This window comes from Mesocricetus auratus, unplaced genomic scaffold (assembly GCF_017639785.1).
Source record: "Mesocricetus auratus isolate SY011 unplaced genomic scaffold, BCM_Maur_2.0 Super-Scaffold_100031, whole genome shotgun sequence".
In the NCBI taxonomy this organism is placed as follows: domain Eukaryota; kingdom Metazoa; phylum Chordata; class Mammalia; order Rodentia; family Cricetidae; genus Mesocricetus; species Mesocricetus auratus.
In genome coordinates, this window is record NW_024429212.1 from 6,018,757 (window position 1) to 6,038,794 (window position 20,038).

General features: G+C 49.2%; 1 protein-coding gene across 8 annotated transcripts in view; it reads right to left on the minus strand.

Moving 5' to 3' along the window:
* Positions 1–194: 194 nt before the first annotated feature.
* The window catches only part of Tfdp1 (transcription factor Dp-1), a 39,209-nt gene continuing 19,365 nt past the window's right edge, over positions 195–20,038 (minus strand). For 6 of the 8 annotated variants that reach the window (XM_040733448.1, XM_040733450.1, XM_005082622.4 and 3 more), the window contains 9 exons: positions 13,348–13,454; positions 9,132–9,253; positions 7,947–8,112; positions 7,573–7,716; positions 7,217–7,285; positions 6,591–6,742; positions 6,100–6,266; positions 5,054–5,132; positions 195–1,483 (listed from right to left, as the gene is read on the minus strand). In XM_040733448.1, the coding sequence (XP_040589382.1) occupies positions 1,336–1,483; positions 5,054–5,132; positions 6,100–6,266; positions 6,591–6,742; positions 7,217–7,285; positions 7,573–7,716; positions 7,947–8,112; positions 9,132–9,253; positions 13,348–13,454 (1,154 nt within the window). In that variant the 3' untranslated portion in view covers positions 195–1,335. Of the gene's footprint in view, positions 1,484–5,053; positions 5,133–6,099; positions 6,267–6,590; positions 6,743–7,216; positions 7,286–7,572; positions 7,717–7,946; positions 8,113–8,328; positions 8,432–9,131; positions 9,254–13,347; positions 13,455–20,038 lie in introns of all 8 variants that reach the window. The other 2 variants (XM_013122468.3, XM_040733451.1) reach the window with 2 other exon arrangements.

Consider the following 20,038-nt stretch of genomic DNA (forward strand, 5'->3'; position numbering starts at 1 on the left):
TCTGTGCTGGGACACACAGGGAGGGTACTCGTGACTCCCTCCCACTTCCTGCCCCAGTCATGCCTGACAATGGGGGACTGTGAGGTCATGGACACAACAGGACTCTGCTACTGGGCTGGCATCTTACCTATCCACTAACGAGAATCCAGAGTAATTTTAGAGTACAGTCCTGAGTTACAGAAACACAGAGCTTGTTTAAAATGCCCATGCACGTTTTATTAATAAAAACTAACAGTGCCGAGTTAAACAAGTCAAACAATTAAAGTCTCTTTATATTCCATAAAATATTACAGAAAAGTTTATTTGTGTTTCAATAAAAAGACTATCATTTTAGAACAGGCAGCTAAGAGCAACTGTGCAGTTAACGAGTTTTTGTGAATAAATTTTAAGAGACTATTGCCTGTCCTTAAATTCCTTTTTCTTTTTATAAAAAAAGAACTATTAAAAATGATTGACAAATTTTGAGTTAAAAAACTGTTAAAACATTCTCTATGTTTAATTTCAACTTTATAATAGATTACAGGAAGATGCTTATGAAACAAATACAACATTTGTTTCAGTACACGTCTTTAAATGATAGACTTATAAGTATGTAAACAACTATATAATAAAAAGTTTCCAAACGTAGCCTGTAAGAAATCAGGCAAATTTACCATAAGCAAACTTTCTAGACAATTTCCATAGCTGCACCAGCGTGGCAGTAAACTTCTTCCAAACAAAACAAAAACAAACAAACAAGAAAAAAAACTACTTTGCAATTTGTTGCTGCAATAGAGAAAGTGTAAAAACTTGATGGAATTAAAACAGTCAATATAATTTAAGGAAAAATAAAGTCATAATAAGATGTATGGCGCTTAATGTTTAAAAAGTAGAGCTTTGCTATTGGCTTGGTTCTTTGGACACTGCATGATTTAACAAATGGAAAGACAATTCATCCTGAAGCCTGGCCACCCACCAACTGGGTGCTGGATGTCTAGGCAGGATAGCAATTTTATTATTGTCACTGGTGTGGGTGCAGTGCAGTTTCCTCAGCAAACCCAGCAACAACTGTTGAGGGGCAAAATAAACTTCAAACTTAAAGAGAGAGAGCAAGCGCAAAAAAACACAAACTCCTAAAAAGTAAATACAGGCTCTGCATCAGTACGCTGGCTTCAAAACACATCTGCAACGCGGCGCATCCTTACTGGAGGTGCACATCTAACTCCACAACTCATGGGTATCTTCTTGGGAATAGGCCAAAAAGAACAGAAAGTCCCACTTGAAAAGTTTCTCTTCTCTAGACATTTTTTCCTGAAGCTGAATTTGAAGGGGAGAGGGGGTCTACAGGTTGAGCAATCAATCCTCCTCGTCGTTCTCATTAAAGTCATCATCGTCGTCGTCGTCCTCCCCGACATACGAAACAGGGGTCTCTACCCTGGAGCCGCTGTACTGAGACCCATTGGAGCTTGTGGCCAGCATCCCATCTGCACCATTGCTCAAATCACTGCAAAGACAGACCAGTCAGTGGGGAGAAGCCAGCTCTGTCCAGCCCAAGAAAGGCTGGATATCAACACAAAAGGGTGGGATTTGTTTTATTACAGGGCAGAAAAGGGAAGTTTTCACCATCTTCAATATTAGAACCCTAACCTATAATGAGCTTCATTCTGCTCGGCCTATTACCCATCTTCTTTAAACATGTAACAGCACAGTGTCTAGCCACTAGAACTCACATGAGATCCCTGAGACAAAGGTCATGGACCAGGAAAAAGAAGGGTTGGGCATCAAACACCAAACAAGAAACATTACCTTTGTAAGGCACAACGGTCCAATCCCTAATATCTATCTATCTGTCTCTCTTATCCCTAGGGTGTGTGTGCGTCTGTCACACATTCACACTGGGAGTGATTGATGGTGAACTCCCAGCACTCAGTGCATAATTACTGTAAGGCCACAATCATGTATCCTGGTGGCTTTTGATGGCACTTGTCAGCACTGTACAGGAAACAAAGAAGGTGCTGAGCCTTCTGGTGGGCTAAATACATCTAGAACATTCGCCATCACAAAACCACTCTGAGGTTGTGAAGAACACAGTCAAAGCCATGGCTGCCCTTTGGGCTGTTCCAGGAACTGTAGGAGACCAACATACCGTGTATTAAACACCACAACACCAACGCTGGCACTCCTCATGACAGGGCAAGGGCCTCCTGCTCTCATTGTGAGAAGTGGGGAGCCAGGAAAAGAATCAACCGTGATCAGCAGACGTCTCAGTGGGTAAAGACACTTGCCTCACTGACCTAGCAAGCTCTCTGATACCCAGAGCCCGCATGAAGGTGAAAGGAGAGAACCAACTCCATGACTCTAGCTGTCCTCTGCCCTCCAAATGGCCATCATGCGCGCGCGCGCGCGCGCGCGCACACACACACACACACACACACACACACACGCACGCACACCGTAAAAACAACTAAAGAGAAAGTATTTTAAAACACACTCTACTTCAAAAAGTGAAACTTGTTAAACACATTCCCATTGAGTTCAAACTTCAGGACAAAAGAAAAGCTGATCTGAGAGCTGACACACTACAACACGGGAAGCCTGACAAGCAATCTGTCTTCAACCCTCAGGGACACAAGGCTATACCTACAACATAATAGAATAGGTGATACCCATTATTTGTTATTCACATTCACTATAAATGTCAACTTAAGGCTATCTCTAAAGTATACCACTGACCTTTCTGAAATTGCTAGGCCAGATGATAGCTGATGTTTATTTAAATAGTGAAGGTCCTCCAATAACACAGAAAACAAAGAGGTGCAATGACACACAAAGTGTTGGGCTGTGAGGGTGGCTTAGTCACTTTTGTAACACGTACACATGAGAATCTGAATCCAGATCACTAACCCACATAAAACCAGGCTCAGAGGTTAAGAGCACTGGCTGCTCTTGCAGAGGACAAGGGTTCAGTTCCCAGCACCAGTAACAGCCCACAAGTCTGCAACTCCAGCGCCAGGGGGGCTGTCACCCTCTTACAGCCTCCACAGGTATTTGGCACACATATGGCGCACAAACATGTGTGTGGACAAAACACCATGCCATACAAAATTAAATATATAAAAATAAATAAATAAATAACAAAGCCGGGCGTTGGTGGCGCACGCCTTTAATCCCAGCACTCGGGAGGCAGAGGCAGGAGGATCTCTGTGAGTTCAAGACCAGCCTGGTCTACAAGAGCTAGTTCCAGGACAGCCTCCAAAGCCACAGAGAAACCCTGTCTCGAAAAAACATAAATAAATAAATAAATAAATAAATAAATAAATAAATAAATAAATAACAAAAGAGCATGAATGGAAAGGTGGTGGCACACTCCTTTAATCCCAGCACTCGGGAGGCAGAGGCAGGCGGATCTCTTGTGAGTTCGACGCCAGCCTGGTCTACAGAGCTACACAGAGAAACCCTGCCTCAAAAAAATTCAAACAAATAAACAAATAGTCATACTTGGCAGTAATCCTAAAACTAGGGGCCAGAGGCAGAGATAGGCAGATCTCTGGAGCTCATTCAACCAGTTTAACCAATCTGTGAGCTGTGGGTTCAGTGAGAGCCAGTTTTAAAAAAATAAATAAAAGATACCTTCCATGCGCACCAGTACCAATACACACGCACACACGAGCACTCACAACAGACAAAACACCCCCCCCCCTCCCGGAAAGTGAGGAGCTACTGGTAATTGAAAGCCCCTGGAGGAGAAAGTCAGTTTTGCTCAGGGATGTGGGCCCTAAGAGGAGATGGCCCCACACCCATGCACACACTGGCAACACTAAGCAGACTTAGTGAGTGTGTGGGGGGAGGGAGGGGGGGGTAAAAGAGATCATGTAAGCAGTCATGCACAGACATGAAGTTGGGAGGGAAAAGCGAAGAAGAATGGGGAGGGAATGAGGGGTACTTTTCATCAGGGTACATTACATGCATGTATCAATATTAAATACAATTTTTTAAAAGAAAAAATAAAATCAGTAACTTTTGACTCAAGTACGGTATAAAGTTGTACTTCCAGCACTCGGGTTAGTGAGGCCAGACTTGGCTGTATAGTGAAACTGTCTAATTAAAAAATAAAAAGCGCCCCCTCCCACCGCAAGTATGACAGTAAGGTAATAGTTCTTGCTATGCACATCTGATCACCTGAGTTTGATTCAAGGATCCCACAATGCACAGAGTAAACCAACTCCTAAAAGCTGTCCTCTGACCTCCACACACGTACCATGACATGTATACCCACACTCACATACACGCAATAGTAGATTTTTAAAAACTGGAGCCAAAGGACCTTGCCACACAAGCCTGGAGACCAAAGTCTGACCCTTGGAACCATGTAAAGGTGGGAAAGAATTGATTGCACGAAAGACTCCTTGACCTCCACACATGCCCACATACACACAAATAATAATGAATAAAACAAAAAGCGTGTAAAAATTATAGTGTACAGAAGCAGGAAATAAAATTTGCATACACACTGTACCATCAGATACATTTTAAGAAAACAACTAAGGAGCTATTTAAAAAAACAAAGAAAGCCGGGCAGTGGTGGTGCATGTCTTTAATCCCAGCACTCGGGAGGCAGAGGCAGGCGGATCTCTATGAGTTCGAGGTCGGGCTGGACCGACAGCCTCCAAAACAATACAGAGAAACCCTGTCTAGTAAAATCAAAAAAGAAAAAAAAAGTGCCAGTCAGGTGGCGGCAGTACACACCTTTAGTTCCAGTACCCAGGAGGCATAAGCAGGTGCATCTGAGTTAGAGATCTGGTCTACAAAGTGAGTTCTAAGGCAGTCACAGAAAGACCCTGTCTTGAAACTTCCCCTAAAAAGACATGACCCCCCAAAACCTTTGACAATTTCCAGTGGGGCACAGGTAGGTTTGCCCACCTTACTATGTAATACTTTGTAAAAAGTACAAACCACAAATCCCTGACTCATCTTTTTGGATGGGAGCTCATTCTCCAGGGGATAAGCTCTCGCCTGAGCCCCGCCCAGCCTATCTCAAACACAGCAGGGCTGCCCCACCCCTAGTTGTTGTCACCTGGCAGAAAGCCTTGTGCCGTTGGATGTAGAACCTGTTGTCGTGACAAATACTCCACCAATGGATCCCTGAGCCATTTCTGAAAAGAGGGAGAAGCAAATGGAAATAAAACCGAGGAGTCAGGCGTGGTGGCACCTGCCTTTAATACCCGCACGTGGGGGGAATCTCTTGAGATGTGGGCCAGCCAGAGCTACACAGTAAAACGTCTCAAACAAAACAAAGCTCCCGAGAGGCCCGATGTGTAAGAAAGAAGCAAAAGTCTACATGACAGTCACAGTTCGGGGAGTCTCTGGACACCCCAATTGGTTGCTTCCAGGCAGGCAGGACAAGCTCAGCATGTGTCCTCCAGGAAAGGTCCAGTAGTTAGTTCTGTATGCAGCAGCAGCAGCAGAGAGCAGAAACAGGGACTAGCAGCATGAATGCAGTGTCCTGTCCCCTCTTCCACTTGAGACCCCCAGACTCTACAGGAGCAGGAGGAAGGCTGAAGCTGCTGCAGGAAGGCCGAGTGCAGGCAGGGGCTAATGTCCCCATGCCTCAGACAGGACAGGACAGATGCTCATGTGATATGGGGACAGAGCTCTTGGGACATAGGGGGTACCTGACAGTCTCAGAAAGCAAATACACACAGTGCAGTTTTTGACTGTTGAACATGATCTTTTTTAAATGAATTATCACTGGGCCATCACAATGGTGTCATGACCTGATAACTTGGCAAAGTCACCAACGTAAGAAGCCCAGGAAACTGGCATGCTATCCTGACTGATGGAAAGCCAGTGGGCTCACAAGGCCGTTCTTGCTGCTGGGTTATAAGGACCAACTGACTGCCTTAGGAGTGCGTCTGTCAGGCCCATCACCTCCTCAGGAGATACAGTCCCACTCCATAATATGTTCAACAGGGAAACCGCAAATGCCACTCATGGAACCCAACAACCACATGTCCAGTAGATATTGTACCAAGGGGACCGATGTTCAGCCAGACCTCAAGAGACACCCAGGTCCAGGAATGTAGCAAGTTAAAGCACAGCCAGCCGCAGGGCACGACTGACCTGTCACATATGGTTCTAGAGCTTTTGGTACCAAACTCCTGGCCACCTTGAGGTCTTCGGCAGAGCAGTTCCCCGACTCCAGGCCGCACGCCATACCCATGCGCTTGAGCACCTCAATATCGTCATGGATCTCAAACGTGTTGTCAAAGTTAAACAGATACTCAAACCTGTGGGGGAAGGGGACTGAGAATTATGGGATGGTGGGTCCCTCCCCCACCACCCACTTCACCCTCCATCCCAGATCCTATAAATGAATTTCTCCAAAACAGTTTGAACTAGGGAACGAAAGAGAAGCTACTGCACAATTCTGCAAACTGCCGTCTCACTCTGGGCGTGGCACTGAGCCTGGACACATGCTCTTGCTGCTGGGTTATAAGGACCACCAGAGACCACAAATGCTATTACTAAGCAGCCCCCAAGGCCGTTATCAACGTATCCCTAAGTTTCTTCCCCTAAGAGGGCTACACTCAAAGGACCCATTGAGGACGAACTTGTCATTGGAGATGCTGCAGTCAATGACGGTCTTCCTGCTGGTGTTGACAATGATGAAGGGCAGGTGGATGACAGAGTTGGGAGGAGGTGGCCTGCGTGCCTGCTGTTCAGCTTGGCGGTTCCTCTGCACCAAGTTCTTGAAGGCAATTTGCTGAAAAAGACCAACAGGGCCCCCGGTAGATGTCAACACCAGTGACATGATGGCTGTCCTTCCTGCACAGTGGGAACCTGGGTGGTGAGTCAGCCTGTAGCAGCCCTGACACCTGCTGACACAGGGAAAGCAGTCACACTGACACTGTTGACGCCTGCCACACCTGTAGGGAGGAAGGACTGCTAGAGAACACCGAATCCTAAGCTAACAGTTCTCCTGGTAGAGCCTGAAGTGACCACATGCACACAAGACTCTAAACCTGCCAAGCCCACTGCTCCCTCCCGACACAGACCAGTGCAACTACAGAGCTCACAACATGCCCACTGCAGTGCCTGGTGCCCAATGAGGGCTTAACAACACTTTGGCTGTCACGCCAAGGAGTGCTTATTCTCATACAACCTCTCTGAGAACAAGGCCCATGTGGCCAACAGCCTGCTTCCAGGAGAAAGGTAGGGTGCTCAGATGGGCTGCTACCTGCAGGATGAGCTCCTGGAGCTGGGACTGCTTCTGTTTGATCCTCTCCAGCCTCCGCTGCCTCTCCACCTGCAGACAGACAGCAAGGAGGGGGCCATCAGCATACACACGACAAACCACACCTGCCAGGCCTATCGGCACTGCCTCACCAAGCTGACGAATGCGGCCACAGCAGAAGCTCCCTGCAACTCCAACGTTACACTTGATTCTTTGCTTTCTCAGAGCTGGAGATATTACAAACATATGTACACACTGCGCGCACGCACACAATGGACCCCCATGACATCAACTCAGCCACCTGGTATGACCCTCTCAAGTGACTGAGGACAGACGCCTGCCCGCTTCAGGCAACGCACCTCTAAGTTCTGGCACTCCTGAGCTGAGTTGGTGGGCAGGCCGATCCACTTGATCTCCTTCTTCTCCTTAGAGATGATGTTCATGGCCATCAGCACATTTAAGGCGTCATAGACACGCCGACGGATATTCTTCTGGTCATAAGCCTAGAAGACAAAGCAACGGCTCTGGGTAACCCTATGGCTTGGAAATTAACACTTGAGGTTCAGAGCACAAGATCGTCCCAAGGGGACACTCCTAAGCCACCCTCTGTGACACTGGTCTTGCAGATGGCCAGTTCACTCCTTATACCGAACCCGGAATTTTCCATCATCTACCACTGCTGCAGCTTGAAAGGCTGAGCAACCCATGCCCCGTGTGCTTCCAGAAGACTCACTGATTCATTTGGTAGGATGTGGTTGTCAGCAGCGCTGAACTCCGCCACCAGCTCATCCGCCACCTCGTTGTAGGAGGTGGTTCCTTTCCTCTGCACCTTCTCACACACCTTCATGGAGAAATGCCGCAGGCCCTTGCCGTTCTTCTCACCCTTCCTGTTCCTCTTCCTTTCCAACACCAGAAAACAGACACCGTTAGCAGTCATGGGAGCCACACATGAACCAAGATACTCTCAGAGAAAAGGTCTACGGCTGCAGAGCCCATTATTCCCACAGCCCCACCGCACACGGCAGGGACTCCGCTCTAATAATAGCAAAGGACATTGGTAAGTCTCAGTGTTTCTCAGGTCAGAAAAAGAAGACATACGAGGCCAGTTCACACACCTGTGCCTTTAAATGCCAGGGAAGATGGACAGACATCCGAAGGGCAGAAATCAGCATGGGTCTGAGCCGGACCACACACTAGGCACCACTGTTCTAAAGACGTCTGCTGGCATCAGATCATGGTACATTTTAGCGTAACTTTAGGAATTTTCAGGGCTAATTTCAGCAGGCTACCTTAAGTAAGGCAAGTGCTTAGATCGGTGGGCATGTGATAACGAGAGGAAATTATCATGTGAGCTTCCAGTCAGGGAGCACACCAAATGTGCCGCCCTCACTGGATCACATCAGGAACAGAGTCACCAAATTCCTCTGCAGGTTTACGCACAGATGATTTCAAATTAAAGCAAAAGAGACATGGTTTTGCAGCTGTGCGTTTTTAAGAAAAGACACCCCGGTGACCTCTAAAGACAATCACTTCACTTCCATGTCTGTTACTAGCTCAGTGGCTGTACAGCCCTGAAGGGACCACACACAGGACAGAGCCCTGAAGTGTACACAGCGGAAGTCAAATCATGTGACAGCAGGCAAATCTGCACACTTATGCCCGGGCTGAACCATGAGAAGTTTCAAGTGGCTGTGTCATAGCAGAGTCCAGTGTTCTCTTCACTGCCCGGAGCTCCAAATCCCCCCCAGACAGTCGCTGGCATGAGCGAGGCTGCACCTTGTTATCTGACCCAGACAGGGATGAGATGGAAGCGCTGAACTCTGTGTACTCAGGCACGCCCATTACAGACCAGGTGACCATAGCCAGAGGAAAGAGGGGACATTCTAGGCAGTTGCCACCCTGGGGTGGGGGTGCTCACCCAGCAGACCAAGGTGAGGAGTCAGACGGCTGGTTCTGGGACACAAAGTGAGTGTTGGGAGTATGTGGGCTTCCTACCACAATAGTGTTGGATGCTGCAGGTCTCTGAGGCGTGCCAATCACCTACAGTCAAAAGAGAATTCAGAACAATCAGACACCTCCATATCACTGCTCACGTGGGCAGCCACTACAGCACCTCAGCAGCTGCAACAGCAAAAGCAGTGACCACTATCGCTCTAGTTGCTCTGCGCGTGGCCCGCTTCCCAGCTCAGACACCTCTCCACTTAACGCAAGCATCAGGCCGCCTCAGTCAGGTGGGCAAGCTTGAGAAGACAGAGATCGGAGCGGCAGACGCTGCAGAGGACAAGGCAGCCTCCCATGGCAAAGAGAGAGCAGCCAACTTACTGATGGCTAGCTTAGTAACGCGGCACTAACACGTTTGATTATTTACGCTTAGTGAGATGACAAGGACAAAAATGTTGTATAGATTATGAAATAAGCAAAATAGCTGCCAAATCAAGTGTGAAACTGGGATAGACAGCGGTTCCTCCTCCAGCCCCAAAGTGGCACCAGCCTCTGTCCAGGTTGAAATGGTGCTTGGCTTTCCTGCTTGTGAGACACTTCTCTGGATCCAAAAGGGACAGGTGGCTCCCTTGGTCACACACAGCCAACAGACCACCTGCTCTGGGGGATCAAGGCTAATGTGCCGGCCACTCTTACAGAACCCATAAGGATTCAGCAATGCCCCCCTCTGGTGTCTGTGGGACAAGGTCTGCTATTTTGGTCCCCTCAGTTAATATACAAACCCATTCTTCTGGAGACAGATGCTGTCCTACACACACAACTACTGTCTCAATATGTCAGAAATCTTGCTACATACATAACTCTAAGTAAAAAACACTGGTGAATCCCAAACTACAAAGTCCCTCAATGACCAAATTCTATGGGGATGCCCCCTACAGACACTGAATTGAAACTTCTGGATCCCCAATACCCCTCCTTTGTCCAGTGATGTGGTGTGTACACTTTGGGAGCACTGTGTTACAATGCTGGAGATGCTGTGCACACAGCATCTTGGCTCGCTCTCTCAGGAGTGACGACGGGACCCTCCCCATCCTCACAGAGGACAAGAGCAGTTACAGCAGGAGCTCCTGCTCTGCCACAGGCAGTACTTGCTGGTCACGTCCATACATGCCATGAGCGCGAGAGCTCACGGCTGAGAAAGGCTTCAGTCTATTCTGCAGCAGGAAGAAGACACAGCAAGACTCAAGAGTAACCTGGGGTCACCTGCCTGCATCTGGCAGCTGTGCTTGTGCAAGGGGGCACTGTGTCTGGCTTACCCTCTGCCCACAAGGAAGTTGCCAAATGACTGGGTCTTAAGAAAATTTGTTCCCAGCTTCAACTCCTCCAACAGCACTTCTTGAACTGCTATGCCAAGGAGGGTCAGGGGGTCCCTCACAGGCAGTCTCACTTCTTACTGAGACCTACGTCCATCAGGACACAGACACAAGCTTGCCCAGAGGCCCTGTGCACATCCCAAGAACAGCGCACAGGGAGCTCCCCAGACCTTCTGTGGATCTGACAGCAGAAAGAAGGCAGGCTGTGCATATAGAGGAGCTATCTACCCTTGGCATGCACATGGTCCAGCCTCCATAAATTTATGCTCCCCTTCATGCACAGAGTGCTTGGTGAATGCTCAATCCTGTGTGCCCATGGCTCTCTCTGCACATGTGCACACGCTGCTTAGAAAAAGCTCTGTGTGCACACGCTGCTGGGATCAGGAGCAGCAGAACAAAGTTCTACTGCAGCAGCAGCAGGAGGCCATGGAGGCCAGAGAGAAAATGGGAAGCAGACCAAGGACATGTCAGCAAGCGGGATGGGGAAGAGGCAAAGGCAAGAGGAGGCTAGGCGCCCAGGCCTCAAGAAGACAGAAGGACACCGGGTTGTAAAGCAGCAACACCCTGCTGGCATGGCCAGCTTGCAAGGCTGCGCAGGGCTCCCAGTGTCCTGTGCTCCCCAGAGGCCCTGCGCATGTTCCATCATCTGCATGCGTATACTGCAGCATGGAGGAACCAGGAGGCCCCGGGGACACTGGCCCTTCAGATACCACAGCCACTTCTGCAAAGGTGCTCTGGCTGCCAGTCCCCAGGACATCCCTGCTTCCCACTGAAAAACAAAGAGGAGGCCTGGTAGTCCTAGAGGTAGGTTCTAGCCCCTGGTGGGCAAGTGCCAGAGACACAGCACCTGGTCACACTCCACATGCACGTAAGGTTAAATACCATCTCCTATGTTAAGAGTCAATGAAACCTTTGACATAAAAACAGGTTACGGAGCACTTGGAACATGCCAGGCTGAGGATATTGCTCAGCTATGCTGCTTGCCTAAAACGCATGAGGTCCAAAATACACCAGGTCTAGATTCAATTTCTAGCACCAAAGAACAAAACACAAAACCACCTGCAGCGTGTGAGCCCTGACCCACTATTAATCTGCAAAGCATAAAACAGCGATCACTATACTCCTCCAACGAAGTTCAATTCAAATCAGACATTGACTTTCAGATCAATAACATTATAACTTCCTCCCCACCCACTGGGGCACAAATTTTGCAAAGACAACTTGCTTGAACTCTCCATGCAGTGCTCCCAGTGGGAAGAACATTTTTTCTCATTGCCCCAGGAGAACACAGATCCACACCACAGGGTTGCAGGGTCCTATTAGAGCCCAGGGATCTCCCCACATGATACTTAAAATCCCAATGCTCACCAGATGTGCTGGCACCCACCCTTAACCCAGGTACTCAGGAGGAAGAGGCAGAAGAAGGTAAAGCTCCAGGAATTCCAGACCAGCCTGGTCTACACAAAATGATTTAGTAGCGAGACCTTATCTCAAACAAAACAAAACAAACAAAAACAACAATGAAGGGCTTAAAAAAAACGGCTCCGTGTAAAGGGCCAAGAGCTACTCTGGCCAAGGACCCACACAGTGGCTCACGAGCACCTACAGCTCCAGTTGCAGGAGACATGAAGCTCTCTTCTGAACCCCAAGAACACCAGGCGCACGTCAGGTACACATATACAGTGCAGGGAAAACTCTCATAGATGATCTGTAATGTAAAAAACTAGAAACAAACCCCCAAACTGAGAACCCACTGAAGAGACTCAGAGGACAGCGGTGCGTACAAACCCTGGCACATCCCAAGTAAAGCGGAAGCACACGTGACAGAACACTCGAGGTGACTGCTTTCTCGGCAGAAGACTGACTACGCCGTAGAGCCGCCCAACAACAGCTGCAAAAAATCCAGCCTTTAGGGACGAGGGACATCTGGCAACACCAGGTGATGCCTGTGGAAACCCAGAGTGGAGGGACAGCTAGGGACACATGTGAAAGCTGTGGAGGGGTTTGGTGAAACAGCTCAGCTGATGGAGGCACTGGTCACCAGCCTGATGGCCTGAGTCCAGTCCCCAGAGCCCACATGGGGGAGCAGAAGAAAACAACTCACACAGGTGGTCACCTGACACACAGGCCCTCCTCAGAAGACATGGGGGCTGGCGGCTGTAAGACACCCTGAGACAGAGCAGGGTATGGGCAAGAACAGAAGCACACATGTCACTAAGGACCAGTGTCCCAGGAGAAGCCAGAACATCTAGAGGCTAGGGAAAACCTAGAGCCACGAAGAAGGTAGGTCGGCTATGGTCTGTGCTAAAATACCCCGAGTGAAGCTCCAGCTACAGGTGAGCCCACTGACCTGAGGCCGAATCACACTGAGGGAGGCCTCAAGGCCCCACGGGGGCTCCTCATCTTTGATGCATTACTCAATGAAGGAAGGGGATGGTGCTGGTCCCTTCCTGTGGCCATAGCCACAGAGCCACACCCTTCCTTCACCTCTTTGCAGCTAGGAGACACAGTGGCCAGAGGGAGGCCACAGAACTTGTTGTAACTCTAGGCTCAGAGCTCAGCGCTCTGGCAACGGAAGCCATGGAGCAGGAAGCTTGCTCAGGCCTCGGTCAGTCCTATATCCACTAGGTCACTGCCATGTGTATAGAGGGGGGCTCCAAATACTCCCTGACATAGGCACACCGAAGACACGAGGACTGAGCACTACGTCTATACGCCAGAAAGCAGTGCACTTTCAGGAGTCACTCCTGCAGGCAACCTCCACCACTCAGGAACACTGCCCATTCCATACACCTGGGAGTCATGTGTCTCACCACTTACCACTTGCTGTGTGATATTGACATTGGACTGTCCAAAGGTTTTTGGCAAAAGCTGCTTCCCAAGTGTGCTCACTGTGGATGGGTGGACAGCTACAAGAGACACCACACCTGGAATACAAGGGCACAGGTTAAGAGTCGAGCTGCTCTCTGAGCTGAGGTTAAGAGGGGCAGTCCCAGGAAGATGGTGTCTCTATCAGGAGCCCTCGACTTGACTTTGCAGACCAATGGCTCAGTCACAAACGTCCTGCACTTGGCCGTGAGCCCTCCAGTTCCCTCTCCTAAGCACCGGCTAAGGAAGGTACTGGGCGGGGACTAGCAGGGTTCATGCCACAGCCGGCATCTCACTTGCCACGGCACCGCAGCACACTGCCCAGTCACTACTAACAGCCCATGCCCTGTCCCAACCCTCGTGTCTTGGGGATAAAATGGCCATTTCTTTGCTTTAATTTGGCAAAATAAAGTAGAACACCTTAGGTGTTTCCCGAACGAGGACTGACACACAGAATCCCCAAGGAAGGCTGGCTTTTCAGCTGTAACACAATAACCAGAGCATGAGCTAGCGCTACCTCTCACTAAAGAAAGCGTCTAAATGTAAACTATAAAGACCTTCAAAGGAACCAAATGTTAAATACAGCTGTATAGATGGTATCAACTGGCACAATTCAGAAAAAGACGTAAAACACCACACTCACATTTTTGTAATTGGTAAGCACACCCTTCCTATCTAAGATTCCTATCTTAGGTTAGGCAGCAAATTATCAAAGTGTAAGAGCTGGTGTTCCCCCACCTGACCTTAGCCAGAAGGTCATCAGGGAGTTTTACCAAGTTTTTTGTTTGATTTTTCCTTTTAGTGCATGTCTAGGGACTGAACCCAGAGCCTCACACAGGCCACGCCAGCACACCATCTAAAGTCCAGTATAAAAATGGTTTTAAGTAAATGGTCCAAAATACCAACAATGTTCTTTACAGAGCTAGAAGAAAGCAGTCTAAAATTAGGAGGCATAAGAAACAAACAGGCAAAGTAGCCATAAGCAGAAAGCGCAGTGCTGGAGATATAGCAACACCTGGTCTCAAATCAGAGTCACAGCAACAAGACAGACCCAGAAATCCAAGGGCCTACAGACACCTGACTTTCAACAAAAATGCCAAAGACATACACTGGAGAAAAAGCATCCTCTTTGAATGGCGCTATGAAGACTGGATTTCTATACGCAAAAAAAAAAAAAAAAAGCTAAATAATCTTATGCAAAAAATGCATTCAAACGAATTAAAGAACTTAACGCAAGACCTCACACTCTGAACCTGCCAGAGGAAGAGAGGACAAACACCAGAAGCTATAGGAACAGGCGAGGATTTCCTGAAAGGACTCCAACCATTCGTTTGCACAGGAAATCACTCCAAGAACTGAGAAACGGGATTACATGGAAAGGAACAGCACCTTCAGAGCAAAGCAGTCGCCAGTGAAGAGAGAGCTTACAAAATAGGAGAAAAATCTTTGCCAGCTACTCAATCTAACAGGGGATGAACATCACGATAGAAAGAAATGGTAAACCTCAACACCACAGGACAAACAAGCCAATCAATACCCGAGCAAATGAGCTGCATTTTCAGAAGGACAAACAGCCAGTTAACACCAAAATAATAGTAACAACTGTTCAGCAATTCTAGTCAAAGAAAGTGATCATCAAAACAACACAGACTCCATCCGACCCGCCAGAATGGTTGCTACCAAGAAGCCGAGTAACAGAAGCTGAAGGACACAGGGGAGAGGGACTCTTAGGCACCGCGGGGGCGGACACAAGCTGACACAGTCACGAGGGAAATCAGTGCACAAGGTCTTTGGGTCCTGCACTCATGTGCACATAGACACACCAACACATGCATACATATGACTGAACATAAAAAAAGTCTGCAAAAAACAAAACTAAGGACTGGAGAGGTGGCTCAGTGTTGAGAGAGCGCTTGCCGCTCTTGAAGAGGACTGGATGTGGCTGCCAGCACCCACAAAGTGGCTCACAACTGTCTGCAACTCCAGAGGATCCAAGGCTTCCTGTGGCCTCTAGGGGCACCAGGCACACAGGCGGTGCACACACATGCATGCAAGTGAACACCCACACACATGAAACTTAAAGCTAGTGCTGGGAAGGTGTGCCAGGGCCCTAGGCACACCAGGTCAAGGGCTCTACCACTCAGCTGATTGTGTATACTTAGTCACACGCATAGTAAGAAATGCATGTGACGTCATGGGGCACACGCAAATGGTACAAAGTGACCAGAGTAACATGGGCCAACATACCATCACCTCTCAGAGACCAGTGGCCTATTGCTTTAGGGGCAAGAGCAGCTAACACAGGGGAGGCAGAGATGGCTCAGAGGTTAAGAGCATTGGCTGCTCTTCCAGAGGACCCGGGTTCAGTTCCCAGCACCCACATGGTGGCTCACAAGCATCCACAATTCTAGTTCCAAGGGGTCTCATGTCCTCTTCTGGGCATCCCTGGGCACCTGGCACGCACACGGTGCACAGACACACACGCAGGCAAAGTACTCGTACACATAATAGAAATTACTTGGGAGAAAGCAGCTCATCCATGTCAGCAGAAACGAGGCCTCACACTGCCTGTCAGAGGGGACCCTGCCCTACTCCACCCACCCACATCCTCACTTCCTCCTCCTCTAATCCAGGTAAGCAGCTATGCTCTCTGCACGCTTCATTTCTGGTTTGTAATTCTGTGTAAGTGACACACAGTAATTTTCTGTGTCTGGGTTACTGTCTTAGTGTAACATCCTCCCTGTTCACCTCCACTGTGGCAAATGGAGAAACTTAACTTTCTCAGAGCATACATTTCCCCCAGTTTCTGTATCCATTCGGCCACTGACAGGCACAAGTTTGTTTCTGTGCCTTGTGAGCAATGCTACAGTGGGTGGTGCCTTCACAATAGTGACCTTACCTCCCTTGAGAAGAGCCCACAGGAGGAGTGGCTGGGTCCCCCAGGGAGCACGCTGGTCTTTCTAACACACACGAGGGATTGGTGTACGTGCTCCTTAGTGGTGTGCAGGGGTCTCAGCTGTCACTACCCTCTAGCAAGACCTCTACAGTTCCTTTTTTATCTGTGCGCTGCACGCATGAGGTGCCTGACAAGGCCAGCAGAGGGCATCCGAGCCGCTGGAGCTAGAGTTACAGATGGATGGGAGCTGCTGTGTGGGTGCTGGGAAGGGAAGAAGGGACTTCCGGAAGAACAGCGGATCTCTACTGCGCCATCTCTCCAACCCACCCTGACATCTCTGGTGAGAAACAAGACTGACCACACTGACTTCCTGGTCACCTGGGTCTTCTTTCAAGCCTACAGTGAGAGCTATTTCACCTACTGTGCTACAGGCACTGTTGGCTGACCTGTTAGGACCAGAGTGCTGCCTGGACCCTGAGGGACCCACCTACAGTGTGTACTGGTGGGTGCGTGTACACCTGGAACACAGCCTCCTTCCTTCAAGGAGTCTCCAGGAGACACCCCTCCCCCGCAGACAGGTCTCCTGCTTCCCTGTCCACCTCTCAGGCTGAGGAAGGGAGGTTCTGAGCCAACGCCATAAGCTGCCTTTAGCATCAGGAGCCTCCATCAGCACGATCACTAATGCACATAAAACAGGGGCACCTGTGACTTCCAGGTGACCCCACAAGACTTGGCTTCTGGAGCAGCATGTCACCAAAGGTCATCAGCCCTTTCCTCACACAGGCTTACATCTTAAGAAATGTCACTGTGATACTAAAATGGAAAATGAAGTTATAAACAAGGGGAAAGACACAAAATGTGAGGCCTCTCCTGACCCCAGAGGGTTAGAGGCTCATCAAATCCTGTGTCCTTCCCCCTGGAAAGACCTCTGTGTAACTGCCACAAACAAGGCCAGGCAATAATAAATCTGATCCATGTTTGAGGTGCAGTTCACCATAGTAGCTAACACATGTCCAAGAACACATAGACCGCACTGGGCTCTGGCATACACCATCATAAAGATTTCCTCTCACCTTTAAGTTTCATTTTGAGGCCAAAGACACAATCCTGAAGCAGAAAGAAAAAGCAGCACACTCTGGAAGCAAAGCGATCCTCATCAGCTACAGGGCAAGGAACCACAGGCATGGGTCACATTGGCACACCCGAGAGCAGAGAGGCAAGAAGCCAGGTTGCTCGCACTACAACCTACAGCAGGCAAGGAGCTGAAGATGCCACTCCACACTATGACAACTCTGAGCTTGGAAACATTAGACCCTCTGGAAAAGAGGGTCAGACTAATGTCTAAACAAGAGACAGAGCTCTAGATATACGCTGAGTTATAAAAGGCAGTAAATGGCATCGCACCACCCTCAGAAACTGTGGCAAAAGGGCCCATTGCTCAGAAGCTGAAATCACAGCAGAGACAGTGATTGTCATCGCAAAGACATTACCAGCACACGCACCAGCATTGGGAAGGACCCCAAAGTTTAGCACATGTAGACATTGTCACAGGCACACATGGACAGGTTGGTGGCTCTCCAGGGAGCATGTAACCAGGCCAGAGATCCTCTGAGGAAAGAATCTGAGATGAGAAGCATTAAGCATCTCAGGAAATCCAACAGCAGCAACCCTGGGACAATGCGGGTTTTCAGGAGGGAGTCTCTGACAGGTCCTCAGGGCAGAACCCTGCAGGCAATTCAGAGTTACAGAGGTAGGAGGACAGTCACAGGGAGCAGAGACATCCGAAAACACAGTACCCCCACAGGCTGGTAAGGATGTGAGCAGCTGGAACCCACCAGACACTAACAGGAAGGAAGTGTAGTGACGCAGCAGAAGACAGTCCCAGAGCCCAAAGCTCCAAAGCCAAGTCCCTACCCAGTGCTCAGAAGCTGAAATCACAGCAGCTCCAAAGCCAAGTCCCTACCCAGTGCTCAGAAGCTGAAATCACAGCAGAGACAGCGACACCACAGTGTCCCCACACAGTGACACCATGGCACCAAGACAGCTGTGTCAGAAAGTCTGTTGTGCCACATTTTCTGCCCAAACAGAGTTTGGAAATGCAAATGGCTATGGGTTTGATGTCTTCTTCTGGGGGAAAGAGGCTCTGAGTCTCAAAGACTACAAGTCAGGTCCATGGACCTGCCTGCCGAGGCTGAACTACCCACCTCTCTCCAGCAACCAGTCTAGAAGCCTCTGTAGAGACTCACACTTGTAAACAAGACAGCCTCTATGCTGGGCCACGTCTAACCAGGTGAAGGTGCCTCCCTGAGACCTTAGCCTCCACACCTGTCATTTAGCCTTTGGACCTGCTGCCCACAACCAAAACCTGTTGTACATACATGAACGTTTCCACCACTGTTCCTCCGGAAGACAATGAGGCTGAAAACGGCCCCTCTGCAGCATCAGAAAAGGGGTCCGGGGAGATGACACAGGAAGTCTGAGGTTCCTCACAGGCTGGGAGGCCAAGGTGTGAATGAATGGGTTTAGAAGGAGGACCCAGCAGTCACACAGATTCACCAGCACCAAAGCAACAACAAAGCAGGAATCCCTAAGAGAAGAGGGAACCACCGCTTCTCTTAGACAGGCCATACCACTGCCAGCCAGGTTACCCACGCACAGTGCAGTCCACTCTGTGCGGTGACTTCCCTTGGTAAATTCAGAATGGAGCTGGCCTTAGGGCCTTGAGGAGACTGTGAACTAACCATAGGAGCCAGAGAAGCGAACATGTAGCAGAATGTAGGGCAAGTCCTGCCTCCATACTTCCCAGCTTTCATTGCCCCCTGGTCAGTTCCTGCTCATTTCTGAAGATCTGGCTCGCGATGCCTCCAGTATAAACTACTGTGATTACTCCAGCCACAAGGTACAAGTGGGGGCTGGGGTCCTCCTCTCTGTCTGCATGCACAGGCACTGCTGGCTGCTCAGTGCAGTACAAGAACACCTGCCCAGTGACTGCCATGGTCCTAGCTCTAGAACGTATGAGCACATGCACTACCTCTATGCAAGTATGTCCACCCAGGCCTCTCTGAAACCTCCACTTCCACTGCTCAGGACACCTGCCAGAAGCAAGGCTTGCATATCCCACAGATAGATGTACTAGAATGGTCATCACAAGCCAATAGCAACGTTCCGTTTCAGGAGGGAAGATGGTCTGCAGTGAAGGGAGACATCACTGTGCATTTTCCTAACATCAGAACCCCAAAACAGCATCAATGTACAGCATGCGTAACACTAAGTTCAAGTCACTGCTTGTGAGGTGACACGACCCTAAGTACTAAGTAGAGTACTGGTCCGCAGAGGGTGCCAGCCAACCCAGGAACAGCAACACCCTGCCCCAAAGCTAGTGCAGGTGCAGAACCTGTTCGTCACAGCTGACAACAGAAGCCAGGAGTAAATGACAGCAGAGATAAACAGCCCAACCAGAATACCCACAGCGTCTTAAACACAGCCTCGGCAGACAACACGCCTTGTGCAACCCTCATGACTAAGGGTATGTCCACTGTGAGGGGCAGAAACCACATGGGTACCAAAGACTGAATCTGGAGGGGTGATAAAGACCAAGGTCAAATCCTCTCACTTCTATGCTCAGACTGAGGGCTAGGGAAGTCACAGGGAGAGGACACAGCAGTGGCCCAGGACCTGGCCCCTGAGGGCTGGAGACAGATAATCCCTGGGCTCTAATATATGTAGACTGTAAACCACCAGAATCAA